Here is a 27,590-nt window from a genome sequence, read left to right as displayed (position 1 = left end):
TGTCTGATTTCATGCCAACACTTGGCTGGTTCAACATGAACACAAGCCGAAATAAGTTAAATTAAAATGACGTTGCTCTCTCTCTCTCGGCTCCCACAGTACAGCAGTAACTCTCCCGGCCCGACGAAGGGACCCTCTGTCGCCGCCCGGCTCAAACACCTCCAGCAAGGCAGCCTGGAGAGGCCCAAAACCCGCAGGCAAAAAGAGGAGATCCCCAAAGTCCAGGGTCAGCAGCAGGTATTCCACTTCTAAAAAGTCCACCTCTGATGCTTCGTCTGCCTCTGCCTCTCCTCTTTGCTGTCACTCCAAAGGAAGTCCCGCTCCCTTCCTCGATGACTTCTGCGAGATGAAAACTGTATAGGCCTGACCGGCAGACGACACGAGATCAAACACAAACCAGTGGGGGAGAATATCTACAGAAACCTTGGTTTTTTTTACCAGTTCTTGATGTGTGTTTTGAGTTACTGGATCTAACCTAGCTTGCTTAGAGGTCAAGTTTTTGTCGTGCGAGTACGTCAATGTTTTGATTTCCTGAGGAAGGTCTCGGTGCTTGTGACTGACTAAACTAGCTTTATTATGATAGATCTATTCCGATACGTCATCTGCCTCTGTTGTGTGAAATAAGCTTCAGTAATGCCACGGAAAGACTTCATATCTCAGAGTCACAGAGATGATATTTCACCCTGATCCAACCATGTTTTCTCTCACTGAATCCTCCTCATCTCTCAGTCTGTTCATCCAGTAATGACCACATGCTGCTCTTTTTCTATTACCCATCATTTAGACCTCAAGGTCAGCAGGCAGGGCTGCAGCAGGCGCTGAAAAACCTGAAGGGTTCACATTCCAGCCGCTAGGCCAGTCCATAACGCTAGCTTACTTGCCTTTTTTTAAAGCCAGGATGCTATGATTATTTTGCAAGACACCAAGCGCAGAACACAAGGCATAAGGTCAGCAGAAGATGGTGTGCAGGTTTCAGTTTAGTGTCTGCAGTAAGCAGAGTTAAAGTAGCACCCTTAGCAGTGATGTTAAAACAAAGACGAATCGATGGAAAGAATGGAAGCAAGGACCACAACCCAAACAGATAATGAAGATGAGCTGAACGAGAAGCAGCGAGACAACAGGCTGCAATTTGGGGAAGACCTTAGTGAGGAACAGATCCCCAAAGAAAGCCACCTTCCCCTGGAAGCAGTGATTGAGCGTTTTGCACATTTTGAAAACTGTAGCAGTTGTAAAACTGGTAGAAGCGACCGTGACTTTGAATAGGTTGTGTGGGAATCCTTTGCTGAAGGCAGACGTGGTTGTTCTACTACTGAAGGAGGGGCCAGGTCAGAAACCAAACCTCAGCAAATTCAAGACAGTGTGGGGACTTGACTTTACAGAGGGGAAGGAACCAGAATTGGATGGGCAGGGCTGTGATGGAGGGGTGTGTGGGGCAAGCAGACATTAAAGATATGTGACAGGAAGAGGAGTCTTTGGGGTGTCGTGCTAGTGAACTTCAGATAAATTATTTCCAATCATTGATCTGAATATAAAACGGGGTGTAAGGAAAGTTTCAGGAAAAACTTTTAAACTAATGTCAAGTTCTCTAAAAGTTATTTTCATTTCAACGTCTAAAAATTCAACTTAAAATTCAAACTTTCTCGTTAGCTTCTATCCTTAGACTGTATTTAAAAGATGGACACATCAGTAAGAAGTCCTGTTTTGAAGCCTCGAGGTTAATTTTTCACCGCTGTCAATCTTGGCATTTTAAAACCAGATGTGACAACTCAGTAGCCAATGAACACCCCCTACATAATCCTCCTTTCTGACTCTAATAATGACAATAATTTACAAAATTATTTACAAAACAGCCTTCATGTTTATTTAACTAAACCTGAAATGATGATTTAATGATCTGAAAGTGTTTTCTGAGATCACAAGGCTGCTGTCCCATAGTCTCCTATCAAAGATGAGTCACGTGAGTCTCCCCCTGCTGGCTGTTAGAAGAATGCAGGTTTTTATGTTGGCTTCACCTATCAGACCTGAGCATTCGGTCCATCTTTTATACTGCCTGTGGCTCTATTGGTCATGTGACCCAGTAACCATCTGTCATTTTAATTACCACTGACACTAAAGGAAGTGGGGCTGAATATCAGCCACTTTTATCAATGACCGGCGGCGAGAAGTGGTCGGGTAACGAGTTAAACTTTTCTTAACTTTGAAGCGAGTGACAGAGGCGAACACTAACTGGAGATGAACTAGATATACAGAAGCAACAGACTGTCGGCTGTAAAGCTGAGAGCAGGATTTGTCATTTTCAGTTAATTAAGCTGCACGTTATTTTCCCAGTTGATAATTTGTTTGAACCTTTTTATTTGCTGTTGCTTTTGACCTTGATAAACAGGTGAATTATTCTGTTTTAGCTCCAGTTGTGCTTGAATTACAAAACCAGGCATTTATTTGCTTTAAAAAACTCTCTAACACTTCTTTCTTACCACAAACACAACCGCGACCTTCCTTTCCGCAAGACAAACTTGAGACTTGTCTTGGTTCCCTCAAATATCCTTAACAGGCAAGTTTGATAAGAAAAGGAGGCATGAGAAGCCAATATTCAGGATGGGGGAAACCTGGAGTATGTCCGTGTGACAGAAGGAGCAGAACTGGGACGATTTACAGTGCACACATTCAGGAGTTATCTGTAGAAAATGCAGATAAAGTAAATTTTTTTTGTGAGTTCCTGGTTGCACAAAGACTAAAAAGTAAACCTTACAAATTTTTTATGGACTCCTGCAGTGTTTCATTATTAAAGTGCTGTGACGGCTTTGTACAATTCCAAACTACTTAACCACGATGTTTGTTGGCAAATTAAACCTCCAGTTTAATCACTTTTACACAGAAAGAGGCTTCTGAGCTAATCCAGGCATCTTGAATAAATAAAAATGCCGCGTACGCTAGCACGCCTTTCGCAGCTGATTCTGAATCTGCCACAAATTCCCATCCGCTATGTCGCCGTGCACCAGCACAGTACAAAGAGAGAAATCGGTGAGTAAATCAGCAGCTCGGTGTAAAACACGTCGCCTCCTCCTGAGCGTGTCTGTGCAAACGGGAGGTTAAAGTTGGCTGATGAACCCTCAAACACGGCCCTTTCGCCACGGAGCTCCACTCGCTCTTATCTGGTCCTGCAGGCGCTCCGGGCTGCCCCTGACCTGCTGAGCGTAACAGCCTTGACCCATCCTTGGCTACGATCCTTTTTGAGTAAATACTGACAATGAAAATAAAAACGCATCCAGCTGGTGCCTCTCAGGCAGGCAGGCAGCGGGTCACTGTCAATCATCCTCTCATTTGTCAGCACTGGTTTTGATTAATGATTAATGATTTTTCCATGAGATATCCGTCATTAACTCAAAGCAGCTCCTCCACATGAGCCCAGATATCTTTATAGACTTCGCTTTCATGTATGCGAGCAGGCCAGCGTCTTTAACAATGCCTGATATTAGCAGTAACAGCCGTTCACATGCGGCCAACATGGCTGACCTCCAGTTGACACGCGATGCCATCTGGGCGCTCGTGGACGAAGAGGCCGTGAGGATTAGTATTCAGCTCCGGTGCCATCTTGTACCGGTCTGAATATTAACTCACTTTTTTTTTTTGCACCTCATTTCCCTTATTGCTTTTTAAAAATTCATGATTTTATAACCACACAGCCTGAAAGCAAATGGTCAAATAATGTACTGTAATTTTTCTATTACGCAGGCCGGAGCCAACGCACGGCTGAGATAATGTCATCGAACGTGCTGTTAATATTATGCACAAACATGTTCTCTTATCGCATCCGGCTAAATTAACTGTAGAGCATCACTTGTAATGGAAACGCTGGGATAACAGCGTGGCTCATCTGTGTCATGTCAATGTCAGCCTCTACTGTACATACAACCATGCGGCCAAATGAAGCCTCGTGTAAACGAGTTAATGTAAAGAGAAGGGAGGCAGTGAAGAGTAAAGAATACACAACTGGGGGAGGCGGCAGCAAGTTTACTCACTGAAGCTAGGAGCTGGAATTAGAAACCACCTCACAGGAATGTTAATGTTTTACCTTCTTCCTGTTGATGGACAAAGATGCTGTTCCAAACTCAGTGGCTGCCTCACTCCTTTTGGCTTCTGCTCTACTTTAAATTAAATGAAAATGGGTCAAAATTGTGTTTCAGATCTGCAGAAATCTACAAAAAAATGTGGTCAAAGCCAGAACGTAGGAACTAAATTTGAACTTTGTTGTCTGTAAACTGAAGTCGCGATCGCTCTTTCTGCCACGACTCGACAGACGCTTCTTTTCCCTCAGGATCGGTGACCTGGAGCGAAGTCTGCCTTATGACAAATGAACAGAACCAAGGGTTCAGCTCTGCTTCTTACCAAAAAATCTCTCACTGCTGCTGCTTTCACTCATTCTTTAGGAAAATGGCAGGAAACTCCTGCAGTAGCAGCTCCATACCTGCTGACATCAGTGGTTCCAGCTTGTTTTTCTTTTTTTGCTGCAGCCAGGTATTTAGCAGCAGTAGCAGCACGAAGCTTTTATTGGTGGACGTGCATGATACTATATTTGGTATCAAGATGAAAAAGGGCTAACCTCAGCAAGGCCTCGGCCACCACTGACAAAGTGTGGCCAGCCGTTTATTCCCCCTACACGCAGCCGATGAGGACGCCTGTTAGGGGGCCGTTCACGTGCTCATAAAGCTGACTTTACATCCTGTTACTGATTCCCCAGCAGAAGCGATTATGTACAGATATGATTCAGTAACAGTAACAAAGAGGAACTGAAGCATGTAACTATGGTTTATCTCAAGCTTATACACCACTGGTCCAAAAAAAAGGTCACACATTGATACTTCATTGGCCACCGTTAGCTCTGGCACACGTTCACTGTGGCATCATTGCAGTAAGCTTATGCAATGTCACATTTATTTCTGGGCTGCTGTCTTCTTTTGTTACGGCTGGGAGAGTCAGACCGCTGCGTAAAGCCTTCCCCAGCACATCCCAAAGATTCTCAGTGGGGTTCAGGTTTGGACTCTGTGGGGTCCGATCCATGTGTGGAAATGATGTCTCATTTTCCCTGAACCACTCTTTTTTACAATCTGAGGCTGACGAATCATCTTGGATAAGCCCATGCCATCAGGGAAGACAAACCTGGTCATTCAGTGCAGGATACCTCACATATTACTGAGTCAGACCCCTAATCCAATGGTGGGCTCCCACCCACAATGCCCTGCCCCCAAGTAGTGATTTTTTTTGGGGTTTTTTTTGCCAAACACTGAGCAATTTACATGACTTCAAAGCCACATTATAAGTTCGAGAGTATTTGGCAAATATGGAATTTTTGCACATTAAAGAAAATAAAACAGCAAAATAAAGACATCCAGATGAATCAAACTGTAGCCGACCTAACTAGCTTAGCAGCTCTCTGTAGCTGCGATTACACCTTTTAAAAAGTGAATCGATGCTTAAATCACATAGTTAAATCTATTAAAGTCTATATTTTATTATATTGGCTTACATGTTAATGTGATGAGTGTTAATAGTATTCAGACAGATGGAACCAATTCCCCATAAGCTGCAGTTGTAAAATAAGGCTTATTCTCTTGAAAATTAAATGGTAAATGGCCTGTATTTATATAGCGCTTCACTAGTCCCTAAGGACCCCAAAGCGCTTTACATATCCAGTCATCCACCCATTCACACACACATTCACACACTGGTGATGGTAAGCTACATTGTAGCCACAGCCACCCTGGGGCGCACTGACAGAGGCGAGGCTGCCGGACACTGGCGCCACCGGGCCCTCTGACCACCACCAGTAGGCAACGGGAGAAGTGTCTTGCCCAAGGACACAACGACCGAGACTGTCCAAGCCGGGGCTCGAACCGGCAACCTTCCGATTACAAGGCGAACTCCCAACTCTTGAGCCACGATCGCTCAATTAAAAAGAACAAGACAGTTGAAAGAGCAGTTTGAAGATGAAGTGTCCATTTCTGCAGTTTTAGGTAGTCTGAAGGATCTGCTGTGTAAAGTTATGAAGGTGAAAAGGAGGAAAGTTAAACCGTTTTCCTCCCCACGCTGCTTCTGTTTTTGCTGCACTGCCGCTGTAGGCGGGTAAACTTCACATGATGCCCGCGTCTCCATCAGCTGAACTGGTGTGATGTTGCTCCGGGCAGACGAATGCTTTTAGATTCAGAGTGTCAGGCATCGGGATCTGCCAAAATAATGTGAAGCGATGCAACATATTTGATCTCTTCTTGACTAGATTTACTCTTTTGCTTCACTGTTTTGGTTTTCTTGTGGTATCGGCTGCTGTTTAGCATTCTTCAGTTTGACGGAGAAGCTGCTGTGCTGCGTAGAGGAGGCGGTACGCTTTTAAAAATCCCCTCCGGAGTCTGTCTCTGCTCGTCCTTTTGTTCCCGAGAGCGCCTCAGATGTACCTGTGTCCCCCCCCCCCCCCCCCCCCCCGGGGCTCCAGGCAGCACCTTGTCACCACAAACAGTTTTCTTTTATTGCTGAACTTAAGCTGTTGTCGAGTTGGATTCTTCCCCCTTTGTACGCCCTGTTCCAACAAGGTTACAGACAATACCAGCACTCACACGTTTTATCCAACCAGCCTTTTATTGGCCTAAACTGATTTTTCCATTTGCTGGTGTTTTGTTCCGTTGCACTGCATTTGACCTCCCAGCGCAACCATAGTTAGGTGTTTAAAGAAGTCATAAATTGACAGAGAAAGCAGATTTATCTCAAGCTTCTTCTTGCTGCCAGATTATGCCTCCTTTGGTGGCATCTTTTATATAGAGTCTGTGGCCAAACGTTGAGATAATTCTAGAAAACACCAGAAGTCCTTTAAGTTTGCTGCTACTCAAGTACGCACCGAGTACCCATCCATCAGGTAAACAAGAGTCGCGACGACGTTCTTGGCACATGCATCAAATTTCTCTTTACACACCCAGTGCGGTAAACCATCTCCATCGTCAATCTTCCTGAACGTAACTTGTTTGTCTTTCGGCCGGCCGAACATTTGGATGGACAGACCGTTTCGGGCCGTGTGTGGCTCATAGAGGTGTAATGGGAGGGAAAATCTGTAGCCCACTCATGTGCAGAGCCGTTCATTAGCAGTGGCAGCAGAGGGGGCCGGGGGACGGCCAGCCGCTGGTTGTTTTTCCACTTGGTTTATTTATTTGGCACAAAGAGGAGCTGCAGAGGCTGCTGCTGCTGCTGAAGGCGAGGTGTTTAAAGTGAGAGCAGGTCAGAAACATAAATGTTTTCTCAGGAACACCCCAGAGCCCCGGCTAATACCGAGCTGTGGTCAGAGGAAAACTTGCTTCTGCTACACCTTATCTTTCCTCCTACGTCACGTTCCTTTCCTCGTCTCCTCTGCCTGTCTCCTTTTCTTTTTCCACTGTTCTACTCTCTTCATTACGTTTCCTTTCATCCCTTTTTTCTTCGTCCAGTCGTTCCTATCCTTATCCATCCCTTCTTTATCTCCCTCATGATTTCTTCTCCTCTTTCCTTATCTCCCCTTCGTATCTTCTTCATTTTTCATTTCCTCATTCCCACTCATTTCCACCTCTGCTTCCTCCTTCCATTCCCATTCTTCTCTCTGCTTTCCTTTTCTTCCATCTTTTCTCAATCTGTTTTAACCTGTTATTCCATCGGCCTCATTCCCATGTTTCCTTATCCTTTCCTTCCTTTCCCTTCCTATCTTTATTCTCACTCATGCCTTTCTCCCTTATCTCTTCTTTTTGTTTCCTTCCTTATCTCCTTTCCATCCTTTTCTTTTAGATTTCTCTCCCTCATTCCTCATTTGATCTTGCCGTTCTTGTTTCCTCTATTTTGTACTTCTCATCTTTCCTTTTTTCTTGTCCCCACTTCCTCTTTCCTTGCCTTTTACATCTCTTTCTTCCTCGTCTTCTTTCCTCATCCCTGGCTACCTCTCCTTTTCTCCTCTCAATGTTTCCTACTCTTGTCTCCCCTTGCTGTTTATTCTCCTCTCCTTTTTTAGCTTCTCTGCTCATCCTGTCTTCTTCCTCCCTGTCCTTCTTGTCTGATGCATTTGTTTCCTTGTGTCATAATCTCATTCCTCCTTTCCTTGTCACCCCTCGTCATTTGTCGTCTTCTTGTTTTCTCTCCTCGTCTCCTTTTCATCCTCCTTCCACTCCCGTTTCCTCTTCCTCCTGTCACTGCGTCACACACAGAAGAGGAAGAAGAGCTGAATAAGGGCAGATTTTCTGTCCCTCGTCTCTGACAGCAGCAGCTCTGTGATCATTTCTGCTCGTCTGCAGCCCAGCGACAGCTTCGCACTCTTCTCTCTAGTCTACTCACAAGCACAAGGGCTGTCACGCCGATGCACCAAAAACCTGACGTCCCCGGCGGCCAATCACATCGAAGCGGAAAGTAGTGGTAGCGCAGGAGGGGGAAAGGGAGGGGGAAGGGGCGGTGGAGGAGATCATAAATCATGGATGATTTAACAGAAACTTGAAATACATTTGTCTGTTTGTAAAATTTGATTTTTGTCTTTTTTTCTTTTTTCCCTTCCCTTTCACCGCTTCTCGTTTCCATTCTAATTTTTTCTTCCTTTGCTCCCGAATCTTCCCTCTCTGCTTGCTTTTTTGGGGCAGTGCTGAGCTTTTGTCACCGCTACAGCAGAAACGCCGCTCATTGATCTGGGCGATCATCATCACCACATCACCATCAGTTTCGCTGACGTTTTCCCCTCGCTGCTTTTTCGCACATCATTTTGGTCCGTGAGCCAGTCTCCTTTCTTCCTCCTCTCTCTCCTTGCTTTGCCTTTTTTCATTCTCTGTCTGCTTCTCAGGTCTCTCAGGCCTCAGCTGGACTAATAACGTGAGGAGTGAGTACTCGGATCGTTCTGGTTTTGGACTCCTAAATCCTAGCTCAGACCTTGAAGGTGTGACATTTTGTCATTAGCGTAATTTGTCTGACTCTCTCGGCTGCTGTAGAGGTCGTTTTCACATTAAGGAGCCAAATTAAAAGGGTAAAATTTATTCTGCACATTTGGAGGTTTTTCCATCGGCTCCAGACCTGCGTTGTGAAGCAGTGCGAGGATTTCACCTCTAACATGTATGTCGCAAATCCATCTTTTACCATAACTAACAGCTAAACACAATACCTGTGTCCCAGCTTCGCACCGGCTCAGCTACTTTAAAAAATAACTTTTACGCTCAGTAAAAAAATGCTGCTTTGGGGGATTTTTGAACAAGAATATACAAACAAAGCTTAAAAAGACAGGGCAAAAAAACCTAAAATTTGTGACTATGCCGAAATGCATATGATAAGCAGTAACACAGCAACAGAACCATAAAAATGTCAGAGCTTTCAGTGAGGGAGGATAGATTTGGGTGCCTAGCCGGAGCTTGGAACGTCCACGATGAGTGACCAACAGTTAGCTACAAAGTGATGCATAACAAACAAACTTTTACTACTTTTTTAAACTTTTACTATTTAACTAGTCATGCATACTGCGAGTTTTATCCTCTCTAACCACGCCCCCTTTTCTAAGTCACTAGCCCAGTGACTTTAGCCACTCCCACTCATTCACTCCCATTTGTAAAATAAACAATGCGAAATATTTGCAACTCCAGTCAAAAATAAAATGATGAAAATGATGATCATTACTAAAATAAACTCTCCTCTTCGCAGGTGTGTGAAAGTGTGAAACTGGGACACAGCGAATCGTGTTACCCTTACCTTTTGTCTGCAACACGTGTGTTGTCAGAGTTTAACCCGTTCCCAAATCGGTGTGTTATAAAAGTTTTAATGAATGTGACAAGTTGAGTTTGGATTAAAGCGCAGAAATGCAGCGAGCTGAGACGAAAGGTTTCATGTAAACCGAATCTAAAGTGACAAGATAAATAATCCTGCGCGCACCCGGTGCTCGACGCGGTGCGTGACATCTTGCTGGAGGGAAATCTGACACTGACTGTGTATTTATACCACCGGCACACAGTAAATTACAAGCAGACATTTTATTATATAGTTAATACATTTATGGAATGTATTAGTAGTGTCAGAAATAGCATTAAAAGCTAGCACGCAGTTAAAGTATAACCTAAACCACTTCAGATATATTGTATGTATATTAACAATCATTTAGTTTAAATTTGGGAGAGAACATGTAAAAAAGAAAAAAGTGTCATCTATGTTTTATATAATCAAGCTTTTTTTGTATTTTTATACTTGAAGAGGATTCATACGCACGTTTAACACATTTATTCTGTAAATTTTTATTTTTCTGCGTTAAAGATTTCTTTATTTTTTCTGCTAACCATGAAACAAACCATTAACACATTGTATCGTAGAGACCAGGAGAGGCGCCAGATGCTCGCGGCGGGCAGGAACATGTATAGAAAGCACATGAAACAATCACCTCTCTGATAGGATGGCCTCATTTTGTAGCTGTTTTCCTCTACTATAACCAATAGTGTGCATACACTACACAGATGATACAATTCAAACTGTTTATCGATGGTTTCTTGATGAATGTGTGATTGTTCAAACCATTTGTGGGTGTTCAAATCATGTATATAAACCCAGATAATATATAACAAAATGGATTTTATGTGAAACTTTTATAGAAGGAATTAAAAAAAGAGGAAAAAACTCTCCAAAATGGCATGCATACTGTATACATTCCTGGAAATCTGCACGCTGGGTCAACAGAGGTCTCATTTTCTTGTCAAAAATTCTGTGTATACTTGTGAGTGTATGATAGAGTAAAACAAAAATTGTACAGTTACTTAGATTTTTGTATTATGTTCCAAATGGCAAAGTAAAGCCCCCAGAGAAAAAAAAAGAAAAGAAAAAACACGACTATTATACCTTCAGAGAAATGAACGATATTGTATATCAACTAAATGATGAGTGGTGCTTGCTGTGTGGGGTAAGTGTTGTTTGTGAATCGTGAAGAAGAATGATAAACTACTACAAAGTCAGTATAACTAAAGACCAACTAAACAGTGCAAAAACACTGCGCAACTTTGTGTGTGGAAGCTAAAAGTTGCTGCTTCGTGTGAGAAAAACCAACCGAATGAAAAAGGTTGCTGCTTTTGTACATCCTGTTGTGTTTTTGTGACAATAAAGGTGACCCTCTTATAAACGACGAGTGTCGGCGCCTCATTTATTTGACTCGGGCAGCTCATCCTTAATAATGAATGATAAATGTATTACCGTGTAACGATGAGAGGAACCGCTTTAATCTTGTTGATTCTGGAGCCTTCCCTCTGGACAAATAAAGGTCTCAGATTAGTTTAAACACTAACCAAATATGCGCTCGGTTAAACCTGAGCTGCGGTGTGATGAGGTCGGATCAACTTTCATTTAGATTAGATGAAAGTTTAATGAATTATGAAGGGAAGCCGAGCGTAATGAAGAAGATTAACAAAGAGAAGGTGTAAGCCTCTAAACATGCTGGTATTTATGTGGCTAGAGTCATCTGAAGGTGCTTTACTAGTTCATACATAGTACAAAAGAATTTGGAAAACCATGAAAAGTTTATTTATTTCACAATTCAATTAAAAAGGCAAACTTTCACATTTACTCATATATTGTGTAAATCCCCCTTTTTTGCTTTACTTTGAATGATGGTGGTTTATAGGTTAGGAAAAATCTGAAATCCAGGCATCAAGTTATTAGAATCCATCAAAAAAGGATATGTAATTGTAGAATGTTTAGCTGATTTTAGAGTTTAGAAATGTGTTAACATAGAATGTAGAACTATTGTAGAGACACTGCCCTCAATATAATAAAGGCCTCACTGTGTCGTGAACTTAGGAGTAGATTGTAGGAGACCCCTCCCCCACTTGAACTGTGAGAGTAAAACAGAGAGGAGTTAATGCTGAGTGGAATTTCCCCAGAGGATGTTTGGGTGGGGGTCTCAACATTTGTAACTGGATAACTGTCGTCTGGAAGAGAGATGGGTTTTATGACCTAGGGAGTCACCTACACCCACAGTGTTTTAACTGTCACGCACACACATCCACACGCACACTCACTCATGTGCACTCATACATACACACAGGTATGCATACACAGTCACACACGAGCACTCACATAGACACGCGGGAATGCGCACATGTAGGCATTCATGTGCTCGTGCACATAGACACAGACAGAGTTTGCAGCACACCGTGGGGGGTTTTATGATGGGGACGCCTCTATAAAGCTGGCTGTAACTAACAAAGGGGTGAAGATTTGGAGAGGGACACCGGCCTCGTCTTCCCTTCTAGAAGTGCATGCTTAAATGAAGATGAATAAAGGTTTTGTGAAATGACTACTGAGTCCCGGTGCCGTCTCTGGAAGTTTCGACGAATAAAAGAACCGGGGTAAAACTGATTTCTCAAACGTCCAACTTATGAAGACCATGTCTGTATTTTAAGGTTGGCTGTTTCTAATCTTCCAGGTCCAGTCTGACAACAGTCAGCAAACCGTTTTCTAGTTATTCGACAATATATGGAGGCGCTAAGTCCTGCCAGACAAGTTATCAGCAAACGGAACCACAAAGTGCTCTAAAATATCTTCCTAGACACGGTGTTGACTTTGGACTTGATAAAACACAGTGGACCAACCCACACCAGCAGATGACAGATGGCCCAAAGTCTCACAGATTGTGGAACATTTACACTGGACTTCACGCACCTTGGATTCAGTCCGTCTCCAGTCTTCCTCCAGACTTTAGAACTAAATAAAATGAAAACTTTACCTTGATCTGAAGAAGACTGTTATGCTATTATTCAGAGGTGGTTTGATATCAGTAAGGGGACAGTGAGGTGGCCCCTGATGCTCTAACACAAGCCTCAGTCTGCTGCTTGTGAAGCTCTGCTGAGATCTTGACTCAACTTTTCCTTAGAGTCCTACTTTTCCCTTTGGTAATCCCCAACTTTCCATTAATAAGCTTCAGTACTGTCTTAAAGCACTGTGTGGCAGGCAAGATACGGACTCAAAATGCACGACTCAGGAGACAGAATGTGAAAAAAAGGCAGTTCTAATGCTGAAGACTTTCCAAAATACAAAAATAGGGCAGGGCTGGAGCCAGGAATATAAAACTAGGAGTCTAGGGAACGCGACAGAACAGAGGAGCACACGGCGTTGAGTAAGGATGTGACAAAGGACAAGAGGAGATTCAGAGAATAAATACACACCGGATAAAGAGGGGAGTGGAAACAGCAGACAGCACAGCTGGAACAAATCAGAGATAACAAGACAGGGAAGTCAAACTAGATAGAAATCACAAGAGACCATCAAAATAAAACTGGAAATAACCAAGACAGAGACTCAAACATCTGAGACTGACAGAGACATAATACAGACATGGAGACAAGACTAAATGAACAGAATAGGATCACAAAAGGGAAATACCGAACCATATTTAGCTTAGAGCAAACAAGGCACTACAGACACACAACCCAACTCGAACATAACCCTGGAAGATATAATAAATCAAGGGAAACAGGAACATTAACACTGATGTAACAAAACGAGAGAAACAAATGTCTTCAAAACAAACGGTATCACAAATCCACGGAGAAATTCAAGACCCAGGGGCCAAGACAAATACAGCAAGCCTTTTCAGCAGCGCCCTTCTGTGGCTTATTCACATCATCTGAACAACTGTCAAGTCTGCAGACTTCCCCATGATGAAAAAAGTTCTTTTTTGTATTTTATTATCTACTATCAACGTTGCCTTTGCCCTACATATTACACCACGTATAAAGACTGAAATTACAGTCACACCTACTCTGGTAAGAAAATCCACTGAAAACAAACAAACATTCAAAATGAAACAGAAAAATGCAAAACTTGTCAACAATTTGCACAGTTACAGTGTTGTCCAGGTCCTTTTTGCTGCCAGAACAGCCCGGACCTGTCGAGTCATGGACTCCATCAGACCCCTGAAGGTGTGCTGCGGTATCTGCACCAACATGTTAGCAACAGATCCCGTAAGTTGAAAGGTGGGGCCTCCATGTTGGACTTGTTTATCTAGTTCTGTCTCTACCTCACTTGTGGACTCAGCTTCTATTTTTACTGATCCCCCTTTTGATTTACCGCCATTTAGTTCCTGCAACTACTAATGGTTAACACAAAGAGTCCTTTTTCAGGGTCACAGTGAAAATAAAAAAGGAAACACAGCTGTATAAAGTGTTGGCTAAATCATAGACTGCTTTAACTTGGTAGTTTTCTCATCTGGATTTGAAAGGCCAACGTTTCATATCGTTTACACATCTGGATCCTTTCATACGCATTTGTTTGTTCAGGCTTTTACTGTGAAGTTTCTGTTAGAGAAGAAAAAACTGAAAAAGATGGCCAAAGATCAGAAATAACAAGATGAGTTTATATGCAAATTATATAAAGTTTTTTTTCTCCAGAGGCCACACTGAACTTTCACACCTTGCATTGATGACGCAGTCATGTATAATTATATCTTCACATATTTAGTTTTAGTTTTTTGCATGCTGTGACTTAGAGTCCGCCTTTATCTTAACTTTGGCACTGTTTCCTTCAGCATACCGAACAGGCTACATTTCAAAGTCAGGCTCTTGTCAGGCGTTCCCAATCATCTGTAATTTATTCATATAGAACAGGAACATAGCTTCATACCAGCAGCCCTTCCCTCTTACTCCGATCCTTGACTTCCTGATTCCTGCCCTGAACTAACCCCAGCCTAATATTCTCTTTTACCCACTTCTGTGAAAGTGCTGTCTGTTTCAAGAAGAAAGAACCAAAAGCATCGTTGAGGCATCGAAAGACAGATAACAGTGAGTATGGATGAGCCTCAAAATTAATCTAAGTCATCATGACCCTAAATATAACCTGTGAGAATATGTCATTTTGTTTTAAATTGCTCTTCTAAGGCTGGGTAACGACACGGGGGTCAGGGTTTGGGATAGAGGTCAGGTTTTTTTTTTTGTCCTTATTATTATTCATAATTAATTTATACCATGTACAAATGTTTACTACGTACGATACAATACACTAGAAGACAAGCATATGCACAGAAAGTGCTGTGGGAACGTATTGTTATGTGCAGTGTTATGTTACCACATGAATTTAATGTCAAACATTTCAATAGCAACTTAAAAGGTTGTCAAGCATTTGGGAAAAACAGAAGATGCAAAGATAACTGATTTGAAATGTGACAAGGCTGTTGTACAAATTTAATCAGTCAGATGAAGGGTGATAAAAAAACAACCTTCCTGAAAAAAACAGGTTTGTTTTATCACTCTTCATCTGACTGATCAAATTTATGTGGTTGAATAAAATCTAGTCACTTCAGAATGTATTCAAATCTCCCCTCTTCATTTATTAGACTGTAGATTTCATAAACAATGAATGAGATTGTTTGAGACAGTCATGGCTGAGTCATCCAAACTCTGGGGACCCCTGACGATTGCCCCTTTTCCACTAGCACCTTTTTGCCTCGACCAAACTCTAATAGGTTTTTAGAGTTTTCCATAGAGTTTACCAGGTACTTTTTTGTACCTACTTTCCCAGGGTTCCAAGTGAGCTGAGTTGGGTCAAAAATGTGATGTCAGCAGATGGAAAGTCACCGATTGGCCAGGGAGTGACAATCACTGGCTAAGTCATGAAAGCAACCCGTTCGCGAAGAATCAAACCCTATTTTTGAAACGAGAGAAGTGGGCACGCACAAACCAACACGGTGGTCCGACACTGAGGAGCAGGTATACCATCACCTCCATGTCCTTCATTTTTGTGTTGTGTTTGTGCGGCAGGCAAATGACATCACAGCTCTTTCAGGCTGCCTCGCTATAACAACCCCACCCAGACTGAGGTGTGACTCGGTTGTATTGGAAAACAAGCAAAACCAAGCAGAGTAAAGTCGAGCCAAGCAGGTGCTAGTGGAAAAAAGGCACGACATGATCACTTTCTCATTACGACGTCTCCAGCTAACAGGTGGGCTATTGGCTAACTTTTACAATTTTGTGTTTTCACAGCACAAAATACTGAATTTTAAGGCAGTGCAAAATTAAAAAACAAAAAAAAAAGGTGTTAGGGGTTCATTAAAAAGAGTTTAAAAAGACGTGAATCATCTGGTTTCACGTCCTGTTATTTTTCTTTGCAGGGAGGAAAATACTAACATCGGCCACTTCAAGGACAAGAACTTGATTTATTTATCTTCTTCTAAACAGCAGTTGACTTTATATTTAGCTTGAGGTGGATTATTGTGCAGCGCAAACATAAAAATGGAAATGTTTTGGGCCACATTTGGATTCACGGCTTCAACTGACCTGGATGAAAATGGCAAAGCACGTTTGGAGAGATTTAGGAGGCTGTACGACCAACTTGAAGATGGCCTTGGGCGAGATTCTAAGTGCTTTGTACAGGCAGCTGCTGCAGATGATGCAAATCTGGAGGGTTCTCGGAACGAGGTGGTCCAAGCTCCGTTTGTTTGGTTTCTAGGCACTTTTAGTGGAACTTTTGGAGGCATCATTGGTGCAACATGTGCCACTTTGGGAGCGGTTTGCGCAATGATTTACTCCAAACTTTGTGGAGATGTTGATACAGTTAGTGCAACGGTTGGCTTTGTGAGCAGCGTATTTGGGGGAGTAGTCGGAGGAGCGTTTACCGGTGCAGTTAGTGGGTCGGTGAATGCGGCAGCTTTAGTAAAAGATAGAGAAGATTATGGCTTTTTTGGCGAAGTGTTATGTTTCACTGTTGGCTGGGCAATCGGTCACGGAATCGGCCGCTGTTTTGGTCGGCAAGTAGGTGCAGCAGGTGGTGCTATAGGTGGAGGATTTGGGGCTTTGTATGCAACGAGAGCCACAGTTCGTTTAAGCAGAAGTTTAATCAAATATAATTATAAGAAAAATCGAAAAGCAGAAATGATGAGGAACGCTAGGGGAGACAAAAGCTTCCAAACACTTGTAAAAGAGTTGAAAACAATAGAAAAGACTGTCAACAACATGTTCTCCAGCGATGCTGTGAAAGACGTCGTGGATTAGGGTGCAAAGATTCTGACTGCTGTGACAGGGATGGAGAAATGTGTGACGAATAGTCAGTGGACGGCAAACGGTCAGAGTTCCTCTCCTGTTTTTAAGAAGCACCAATCCCAGAAGAGCTGCAGAGGATGAGCGAGGGAGTGGAGAAACTCTGAGGCTGTCGGTGAAACAGCAGCTCTGAACATTTAGTGTTTATATTTAGTTGATTTTTTTTCTGAGTTCCTAAATTCTCTTTTTGATTCATTAATTTTTCCAAAATGCTACAATATCGAAACTCAACCCTTTTCTTGTTAAACATGTCAGTGGGATTTGGGGATGCTTTAACAACTGCTGTCAGATTTCTGTGTAATGTTGTTTAACTACTGTTGTTCTTTCTACTTTGTGCTCTTTATGATGCTTGTTACCCCCACAGAGAGGGGAAATCCCTGCCCTCTCAGATACTGTTCAAAGATGAAGGCAAGGCAAGTTTATTTATATTGCACAATTCAACAACAAGGTGATTCAAAGTGCTTTACAGAGACATTAAAAAACAAAAACAATAAAAAGCATGATTTAAAATTGATAAAAAAAACAGTAGATAAAATCAGTAGTAAAAATATAAGTTTTGAGATTTAAGCTTAAAAGTGTGGATTTTGTGTTTTTATTCAAATGCAGCTGAGAACAGGTGAGTCTTCAACCTGGATTTAAATAAACTGAGTGTTTCAGCTGATCTGAAGCTTTCTGGGAGTTTGTTCCAGGTATAAGGAGCATAAAAGCTGAATGCAGCTTCTCTGTGTCTGGTTCTGACTCTGGGAACTGATAAAAAAACGGATCCAGATGACCTGAGGGATCTGGAAGGTTCATGGGTCAGAAGGTCACTGCTATAAAGTGACTGCTATAAAGATTTAATTTATAGCTTTATACAAATAAAGCTATAAATTAAATATATAATGATATTTTTACACTTTTTAAATGTAAAATGATTTCTGGTTAACTTTTGCTCATTACACCTCTGCTTCTTTTTACAAAGAGGCTTGTCTGATGTTTCCTTATTTGTCTCGTTGTAATCATGTGGAAGTGGCACAGTTTCACAGCAACAGGCCCGCCCTCCTCCTCTGAACACTCCCCAACCTCAAACATTACTTTCACTATTTCTGTGCAAGTGTAGTTCATTTTGTGAAGAATGCACCAAATGTAATGGAAATGTCTCTCTGTCAAGCTGACCTTACTTACTGAAAGGCTACATAGTGTCATGGTCCTGGGCCATGTGGGCCCAGTATTCTTAGTTCTTTGTATTTTTGTATTTCGTTCCTTATTTTAGGCCACGTTTTCTGAGTTGCCCTCTTGTGTTGTTCCCTTAGTGTTTTCCATTCGTGGCTTTTGCCCCCTGTGTGCCCCTCTGTGTATCTGTGAGCCCTCGTCTCTCCTTATGTTTTATTCCATGTTTCCCCAGCCCACTATGCCCGTGCTCTCTCTCTCTCTCCTCCTGTTTGCACCTCTGTGTACTTCCTGTTTTACTTTGACAGTCTCCCGTCAGTGTTGTTTACTCCTGCCATGTCTTGTTATGTTTATCTGTGTCAGCTGTGTTCCCATGTGTGGCCACTTCCCCTGATCATCCCTCTTGTGTATTTAGTCTCTGTGTTTCATGTAGTCTGTGTCGCGTCGTCTGTGTTATCTCCCCTACCCCTTGTCATAGTTCCCCAGCCTCAACTAGTCCTAGTTTGTACTTTGTTTAGCCATAGTCTTCCCAGTCTATGTTCAGGTTTTCCCTCAGTTCCTTTGCTGCCTTGTTCCTTATGTTTTCGGCCCTAAATAAAGGCTCGCCTTCTGTTAAGTCCGGTTTTGTGTCCTCACCTCTGTTTGCTCTTGGGTCCTCCACTCACTCCACACGGTCTGCCCCGGCGGTCCGTGACAGTACGACGCGACCAGTATGGACCCAGCGACACAGAGAAGGGAGGTCGTTCAGACAGTGGAAGCGCTATGCTGTCAGTGGATGCAGCGTTCCGGGGAGGAGGATACGGAGGAGTTGCTTCACCCATTGCGGGTGAGCGTAACCGTGTTCCCCTGGCTGTGGGAGGCGCTACCCCCCCTGATTTCTGATTACCTCCGCACCATCCTCCAACCCCGTCCTCAGGAGCAGGCGCCCAGCGCACGGGCCGCGTCACCACCGTTCCGCTGTCACGCAACTTCCCCATCACCGCCTCCACCATCTTGCGGCTCCGGGGTGATTAAAGTTGGCTCACTGAGACTCGGACGCAACCTGGGGTCGCTACCATCCATTCCTTCGTACACGAGCCGCTCACCCTCGCCGTTTCGTTCGGACTTCGCTTCTCCAGCCTCCTTTCTGGCACGGATGTGGTCGGAGGATGAGGAGCCAGCCGTCACAGCTATCAATGTTGTGTCAACAGCCGCTGCTAGGAGGAAGCGGCGCCTTCGTCGCCGCCGCACGTCAGCGCAGCCAGAGTCCGGGGTGTCGTCAGAGCAGTCGCCTGGGCCGGAACCGCTGGCCGAAGCCGCCTCCGAGTCCGTGTCAGCAGTGATTTTCGGCTCTGAGGAGATGTCCCCACAAATCACTGCCCGGGACATCGCTGAACGGGAGCAGGTGGTTCTCGCGGAGCTGGAGGAGAAGTTCCGGTGGAAGCCGTGGCTGACCCCCGACTGTGAGCAAGTCTTTCGGGGAACGCGCCTCGCTCTTGGGGGCCCGCGGAGCTGCCAGGGCCTGCCCCGTTTCACTTCCCCTGCAACCGGAGCTTCCGTCACCGCGTCGCCTTCAGGGAAGAGGCGACGGCGACGTCACCGTGGCGCCGCGCGGCAGCTGGCGGTTGGGGAGGGTCTCGTTTCATCTCGTGCCCCTTCCGAAATGGAGGTGAGTGACTGTGCTTTTGCTCCACGTGTCTTTTCCATGGGCGAGATCATGCCCACTGCTGAACTGCTGCCTTGCGGGCTCAGCCATAAGAGAGGCGATCGTATCAAAGAGCCAGAGTCCGTGCAAATATCTGTTTTACCGGCCAAGACTAAAGAGACTGTAAATGGACCAGCTGATAGTAATACTACGAGCAGCAAGACTGAAATTGAACAGCTAGAGAGGCCCCCCAAGGGTTGTAGAGTGTCTCAACATGAATGTTTAGCGTTTCCATGTGTGACCTGTGTTAACCACCACTCAATCACTGATGATGAGTCTGGGGGCATTCTTGTTGCTGGAAATGTGAGCAAAACTGAGCGTGACCCATTAAGTGGGGTTTCCAGGAATTGTGATGTAGAAGCTCTTCATGTGGCTGTACAAGCACCAACAGAAACCCTGCCAATGTCATGTAGCGAGGATGGAAGGGCTGTGTCTACCTGTTCTGAGGGAGCAGATAAGGAAATTCGATACCATGTTAATGATTTAGAGAAACCAGAGACTGTTTCCTGTGTGGCTTATATAACTGAGCCTTTTGACTCCCAGTTGAATGCGTCTGAGAATTGTGACCATGAACCCACTCTAGTTGGTGAGGACGCCACTGTGAATTCTAGGCATGGGAACTTAGACCCAGAAATTGACCCTCCTCCATTCCGTGAGGGCAGGGCACCTGTTTCCACCTCTGCCAGGAGTAATTCAGTCCAGGACCTGAGACCAGGTGGCGAACTGATAAACAGTGAGTACATGGGCACGTTAGCCAAGAAGGTGTATTGTGTGTCAGAACATGCTCGGCCTGAGACAGTCATGACTCATGCTAGAGGGTCTATGGATAACCTGGACTGTGTTCTGGATGCTGTGAGAGATAAGGAAACTGTGTTTAGCTCCACAGCGAGGGCAGCCAAGGGCAGCAGAAGCCACGTTAATGGCTTAAAAGGACAAAGTTCTGTTTCAGGTGTTGCTCCCTCAGCCACGCCCCATGAAGCTAATGATCCCAAGGCTGAGTTTGAAGTGCAGTCTACTTTGGTTTTCTGTGACATGACGAATAACATTGTATGTGTTACTGATCGTGACACTGGAAACGTACCCCTAGGCAATATTTCCGCTGGCAGCCATGTGGAGGTCGTCCATGTGACCAAGTTTTCTCACATTAAACCTGAGACAATGAACTCTGAGTTTAAAGATTCTAAGACTGTTGACTCAGGAGACATTGTGTTCTCAGAGTCTAACGCCGGTACTGTGAACATTAAAAGCGTTCACTTTCTTGACCCCTGTTTGAAGATTGCAGGTGCTAAGGACAGTTCTTCACCTGCCCTCTCAGAGCGTGGAGTTATGTCCCAGCGGTCTGTTTCGCCACAGGCTTCAGCCCAGCTAGCAGCGCAGCTCCCTGCCCAGTTCGCAGCCCGACCTGCATGTGCTGCTGGATGCCCGGGTGTGCCCGGTGGGCCCGAGGAGCCCGTTCAGCCTCCTGTCTCCGCTGGAGGGTCCGAGGGGCCCGTTCAGCCTCATGCCTCGTCGGCTGTACAGGCTGCTTCTCAGCCTGCTAAGGATGGCGTGAGCTTTCTCTCCGCCTCAGACTGCCTTCTGCTTCAGCCGTCTCTTCCAGCTGGAGGGCCCGAGGAGCCCGTTCAGCCTCCTGTCTCCGCTGGAGGGTCCGAGGGGCCCGTTCAGCCTCATGCCATGTCTGCTGTACAGGTTGCTTCTCGGCCTGCTAGGAATGGCGTGAGCTTTCTCTCCGCCTCAGACTGCCTTCTGCTTCAGCCGTCTCTTCCTGCTGGAGGGCCCGAGGAGCACGTCCAGCACCATGCCACGTCAGCTGGAGGGCCCGAGAGGCCCGTCCAGCCTCACGCCTCGTCAGCTGGAGGGCCCGAGTCGCCCATCCAGCCACCTTCGGCTTCTGCATCTGCTTCGTCTGCTGCGGCCCCAGCCTGTGCTTCGTCTGCTGCGGCCCCGGCCTGTGCTTCGTCTGCTGCGGCCCCGGCCTGTGCTTCGTCTGCTGCGGCCCCGGCCTGTGCTTCGTCTGCTGCGGCCCCGGCCTGTGCTTCGTCTGGTCCCGCCACGATTGGTCCTGTGCCCACCGGGCCTCGGCCAGTATGCCTGACACTGGAGAGCCGCCATTGCCTTCCGCACGGCCGGCCTCCGGACCAGCTCTGTCACCTGTGCCACCCGCCTGGTCGGCCCCCCGACCGTGTGACCCGTGAACTCTTGTGCCTGTGGGCTCTGGGTCGGCCCCCTGAACTTTCTTCGGACTATGGTCATGTGCTCCTGTGTTTTCTGTTGTTTGTTTTTGTTTCCCGTTCTGGTCCCTCCGTCCTGGTCCCCCGCCTCCCGCCCTGGGTGGGATGTTTTCTGTTTTTGTTTTGTTTCTCGGGTTTGGGCTGTCGGGAGCCAGCCCTTTAGGGGGGGGGGTGATGTCATGGTCCTGGGCCATGTGGGCCCAGTATTCTTAGTTCTTTGTATTTTTGTATTTCGTTCCTTATTTTAGGCCACGTTTTCTGAGTTGCCCTCTTGTGTTGTTCCCTTAGTGTTTTCCATTCGTGGCTTTTGCCCCCTGTGTGCCCCTCTGTGTATCTGTGAGCCCTCGTCTCTCCTTATGTTTTATTCCATGTTTCCCCAGCCCACTATGCCCGTGCTCTCTCTCTCTCTCCTCCTGTTTGCACCTCTGTGTACTTCCTGTTTTACTTTGACAGTCTCCCGTCAGTGTTGTTTACTCCTGCCATGTCTTGTTATGTTTATCTGTGTCAGCTGTGTTCCCATGTGTGGCCACTTCCCCTGATCATCCCTCTTGTGTATTTAGTCTCTGTGTTTCATGTAGTCTGTGTCGCGTCGTCTGTGTTATCTCCCCTACCCCTTGTCATAGTTCCCCAGCCTCAACTAGTCCTAGTTTGTACCTTGTTTAGCCATAGTCTTCCCAGTCTATGTTCAGGTTTTCCCTCAGTTCCTTTGCTGCCTTGTTCCTTATGTTTTCGGCCCTAAATAAAGGCTCGCCTTCTGTTAAGTCCGGTTTTGTGTCCTCACCTCTGTTTGCTCTTGGGTCCTCCACTCACTCCACACGGTCTGCCCCGGCGGTCCGTGACACATAGTTTGTTAATAGAGCTCCAAAGACATACCGCAGCAGAAGGTTTCACACACTGCTCTGAATTTGTTTGGTTAACATATCAGATAAGTAACTCGTCTCTGTTGTTTAAATTGTTTGTAAAGGGATAAAATAAAAATATTCATGAATACCTGGTGGTGTGCACCTCGAGCTTTGTGTCAACAGTGGGCTCGACTGGCTGATTGGATATGGGGCCTAAACAAAAACCTAGAACCTAAACAGGGAGGAAACTAGAAACAAGTATAAAGTAACTGAACTTGACACAACTACATGGGAAATCAGAGAAGGCCAGGACAAGCTCAACATGGAGACACGACTGGGAAATCAGAAAGGGATCACAGAACATAGTAACTAAATATTACCAAAAACCAAGCACAGGTACTTTGTTACTGTGCTTAAGTAGAATTTTCAGGTAACGGTACTTGAGTTGTTTTTTTCTGACAACTTTTTGATTTACTCCCTACATTTTAAATCAAATATCTACTTTCTACTCCTTACATTTTCAGAACAGGCTTGTTACTTTTAGTTTAAGGTATTTGAGGCTAGTTATTAGTTAGTTATTCAAGTCACTACGAACCTTCAAACATCAAACTGATTTGCGCCTAAACAGTAAAACATCAAAGGGAATCCTGTTTGTGTATTAATCACCAGGTAAAAAGAGATAAAAGAGGCAAAACTGTATACAGTGGTCCTTCGCTTTAACACGGTTCACCTTTCGCTGCCTCGCTGCTTGGCTGATTTTTTTTTTTCGGTGCAGTTTTGCATGCTTTTTGTTTTTACAGCACGTTGTGTTCTCTGTCCTGATTGGCTGTAGAACATTGTCAATCAATCTTGTGCCGTGTCTCCTGTCCAGTACAGAATGTGTTCAGTTTGTCAAATTTAGATAAATCTTTGATTGCTAGCAGTGTGACTCTGAAGTGCTGCACTGTATGTTTGTAAGTTTTCCCCCCAACAAACACAACAATGTCGAGGAAACGTTTTGCACTGTCAAAGGCACCTGCAGTAGCACCCAGAAGGCAGAGGATGATGATAACCATCGCACAAAAAAATTGGACTTCTGGACATGCTAAAGGAAGGTAGAAGTTACCGTATTTCCCAGACTATACGGCTCATTAAGCGAAACAAAACATTCAGATAAGTCAAACTTTACTCAACTCATTCTTCTTGCTTCCTCCACTTCAGTACCATTGATTCATTAATGTTGAATTCTCTCACAGCTGCTCTATTCTCATGTTCTGGACCTGAAAACAGGGTTTGATCTTTGGTTTCATTCTATAATAGTGGACTTATTTTTCTACGAAGGTTTGACTGAGGGTGTGTAAACAAGAGAGAAAAGTGTGTAAATGTTCCTGCCTGTCTGAGAAAAGTGTATAAAGTGTGCAGTGAGGGGTTTTACAGCCTTAAAATGGTTAATAATAATAATTGTAAAAAATGAAGTCGGCTACTTTGCGGATTTCACCGAGCGGGAGCGTAACTCCCGCGATAAACGAGGGACTGCTGTACCACAGTCAGGGGTTAAAGTGGGCCGGGGGGTTATTTATCAATATTTAAGGACTGCAGGGGTCCATAAGTTGCGGTACTTTGGCATGAAGGGAGTGATAGTTTTTAAATCTCAAGTTATTTGAAATGCAACCTTTTTATCAGCTTGAGACACATTAGCAAACACACAACCTGTTTGTGTGCAGTCTGTCACACAGTGTGTTGTTAGCTAAAGGTGCAGCTGCTGTATTTTACAGGAAGAGAAAAGAAACAGTGAACTTCACTCAGAGATGGAGAAAGATAAGAAAGGCATGACAGACCAGGAAGAAGAGCGCTTCGATTTAAAGATAAGGACTGCTCAGTGGCGATTGATAAACTGGAAATATAAAGCTTAGATGTAAGCCCTCAAAGGTTCAACGAAAATATTCAGGAAACTACTGCAGGTTAATGCAGGATGAACAGGTTAGTTTGCTGTACTGTGATGGACTTAAAGTTTCTCCCACTGTAACCTCTTCTATACTCAAGTCACCCTCTACAACGGAAGCAACAGAAAACAGAGTTTTCTCAGCTCATGTTCTACTTAACTGATTAAACCCAAGAAGATTTATAAGAAATAAAAAAAGGTTTGTATTTCTATGTACTAATATAATTTTATTGTTACAGTACTGGATCTGCAACTCAGTGTTTTGTGTATTTTAGTTTTATTCTTTGATTATTGTATGTTCTGAGTGTTTCCTGTTTTATGTTCTGTAAAAGTCTGTTGTGTCGTTATCATTGTTTTTAGGTTCCCTTCGGCTGTAACGTCGTTAGGCTCATTTGTGTCTGCTGCTTCCTCATGTGTTTCCACTCCCCCTGATCACTAGGGCTGGGTATCGTCACTGATTTCTAGAATCGATTCGATTTCGATTCACAAGGTTTCCAATCGATTCGATCCAATTCAATTCGATTTGAATCGGGTCAATTTTGCCTCAGACAGTCAAAAATATTGTAATTCTGATCGCGTATCAGTACATTTCCATATCTTTATTTCTATAAAAAGAAAGCTGACACTTGCGAGACTTTATCAAAGGTGTGAGCATCACAGCAGATGCTTTTGTGTCAAAGTAACAGGATAAAACACAGAAAAACATGAAGGCGACTTTCCTGGCCTGATTTTATAGCAGATGGCCTTAAAATATTCTGCAGTAGATCAAAAATGAAAGAAAACCATTAATCAACACATGAACATTACCTGATGCTGCTGAAGTGAAGCAGAGCAAAGTTACAGAGGTTTTATTAGAGACACAGCTGAGCCTTTTGCAATTTTGCATAATTTTAAAAAGTTTAAATTTGTTCAGTAACCTATTAAACAGCAGAAATGAGGTTTTCTTTTCGGAAGTAAGTAAAAGGAAAAAAACATCGGCCGACAGCCTGTAAACAACGGTAGACTTGTGCGTAACAAGCAAGCGAATAATGTAGAAAACTGATTTTTAGACGGGAAACTGAGAGAAAGAGAGAGAGAGACAGCAAGCTCTGCATGAAGTGTGATTTTATTGTGGTGGAAGCAAAACAGGAAAAGTAAGAGTGAATTCAGGATCATTTGTTCCACGGGCTGCACAACAGTCAGGTGCGGTGGTAAGGTGGACTAATGGGCATAATAATGCCCTTTCACAAGCTTGCCCACACACTCAAAAACCAAATCACAACATAGAAAAAATTCAACTCAATTTAAAGCAAATTAGCCAGAATTAAACTGAATTAATATGGAGTGAACTGAAACCAAAATACAACAGCTTACCTCTTAAACTGACAGTAACAAGAGAAAAGTTTTCAAAATAAAATGCAGCAGTATTCACCCAAATAAACTGCTCACAAAGCCAGCAGTCGCACCGACCGCATCAACATCTCATCAAAATCAGCTGAAAGCTGCTGCACAAACTGCCCCCAAAGTGCCACATACTCCACCAATGCAGCATCCATAAACTCCCCTCCAACTGCTCCACATATAGTAAATAGTGCTTGGAGCCTTTTCACAAAACTCTCCTCTCTTTCTTTGTGTGGAAACTGACTGGTGAAGATGTTTGCATTCACTGTAGAGCCACATGTCGCTGCTGCACACAAATCCACATGTAACTGAAAGCACGTCTGCCTGAGTGGGAATGAGAGGTCAGGCTCAGAGGTAGTTTGACATTAATAAACAGAGTTCTTCTCCTTGAAGAGATTCAGGTTAAGAGTCTTTCCCTGAAAATAAAAACAAAAAGATTTCAAACTTGTCCATCAGATTCTGATTTTTCTTTTTCCAATTTTGCTTTAAAATCTAACATTGTTTACCGTCTAAAACTTGTCAATGTGTGAAAACCCCTCAGACTCTATTGAAATGGTAGACAAAGCCACTAAATAACCAAAGACAAGCTTCAAAATCAGAAAGGTACCAAAGCTTGGTGTGCACTGTGATGATGTGTGCTGCAGCAGGCAGGAGGAAGGACCCAAATGCAGGACTCTCATAGAGCAAAAGTTAAACTCAAAGCGGCAGCTTTATTTGCTGGGGAAAACTCGAACATGAATACAAGGAAACAAAACTAGAAACTCGAAGCAATAAGCACCAACTAGAAAACTGGGAAACTATCAAACAAAACTGTGAACAGAGAACTCGAAAGCCACCATTAACACAAGGAGAAAACGCAGCATGGAGAGGGTGTGACACAGCAACGATCAGGGGAAGACTAAAATACACAGGCAGGAACATGACAGGATGGGGAACTGGTGGAAACACTGTTGGGCCTAAAAGACAAAATAAAACAAGGGAAAGAAAAACTAGATACTAGGACAAGGACTATGAAAACAAAACAAGAAACACACAGACCGAAACTTAGACTGAGGACACACAAGCTTAACGCAGTAACTGGGGAGAATTGTTCATAAACATAAACTCACAAAAATCCAAACTAGACACAGAAAATGACAACTAGAAACAAAACACTGGAAATGAGAACTAAAACACTAAGAAACGTGGAACTAACACTGAAAGCAGTTACACGGGGAGATGTAGACACACGCCAAGATAACTACTAAGGGGGGAAAGGACTACAATCACCAAGAGCTAAAGAAAACCCAAACTGTGAACAAGAATAATCGAATAATAAAATGACAGAGTCTGAAACACAAGTACAGTGAC

At 44.0% G+C, this 27,590-nt stretch overlaps 1 protein-coding gene and 1 long non-coding RNA gene across 5 annotated transcripts in view; both read left to right on the top strand.

The window, feature by feature from the left end:
• LOC309712267 (SRC kinase signaling inhibitor 1-like) overlaps positions 1-11,123 on the top strand; it is a 144,656-nt gene extending 133,533 nt beyond the window's left edge. For 3 of the 4 annotated variants that reach the window (XM_082542931.1, XM_082542929.1, XM_082542930.1), the window contains one exon: positions 100-11,123. In XM_082542931.1, the coding sequence (XP_082399057.1) occupies positions 100-252 (153 nt within the window). In that variant the 3' untranslated portion in view covers positions 253-11,123. The remainder of the gene's footprint in view (positions 1-99) is intronic. The other variant, XM_082542928.1, reaches the window with a different exon arrangement.
• A 3,495-nt stretch (positions 11,124-14,618) lies between these two features.
• LOC309712889 lies at positions 14,619-18,207 on the top strand. Its single transcript, XR_014278444.1, has 4 exons — positions 14,619-14,783; positions 15,520-15,707; positions 15,784-15,939; positions 16,109-18,207. It is a non-coding gene; the product is annotated as an uncharacterized lncRNA (long non-coding RNA).
• The last annotated feature ends 9,383 nt before the right edge of the window (positions 18,208-27,590 follow it).

This window comes from Aulonocara stuartgranti (assembly GCF_965226115.1).
Source record: "Aulonocara stuartgranti genome assembly, chromosome: 8".
Lineage (NCBI taxonomy): Eukaryota > Metazoa > Chordata > Actinopteri > Cichliformes > Cichlidae > Aulonocara > Aulonocara stuartgranti.
Note: the sequence above shows the minus strand (reverse complement) of the source record. Positions and strands in the feature narration are given on the sequence as shown.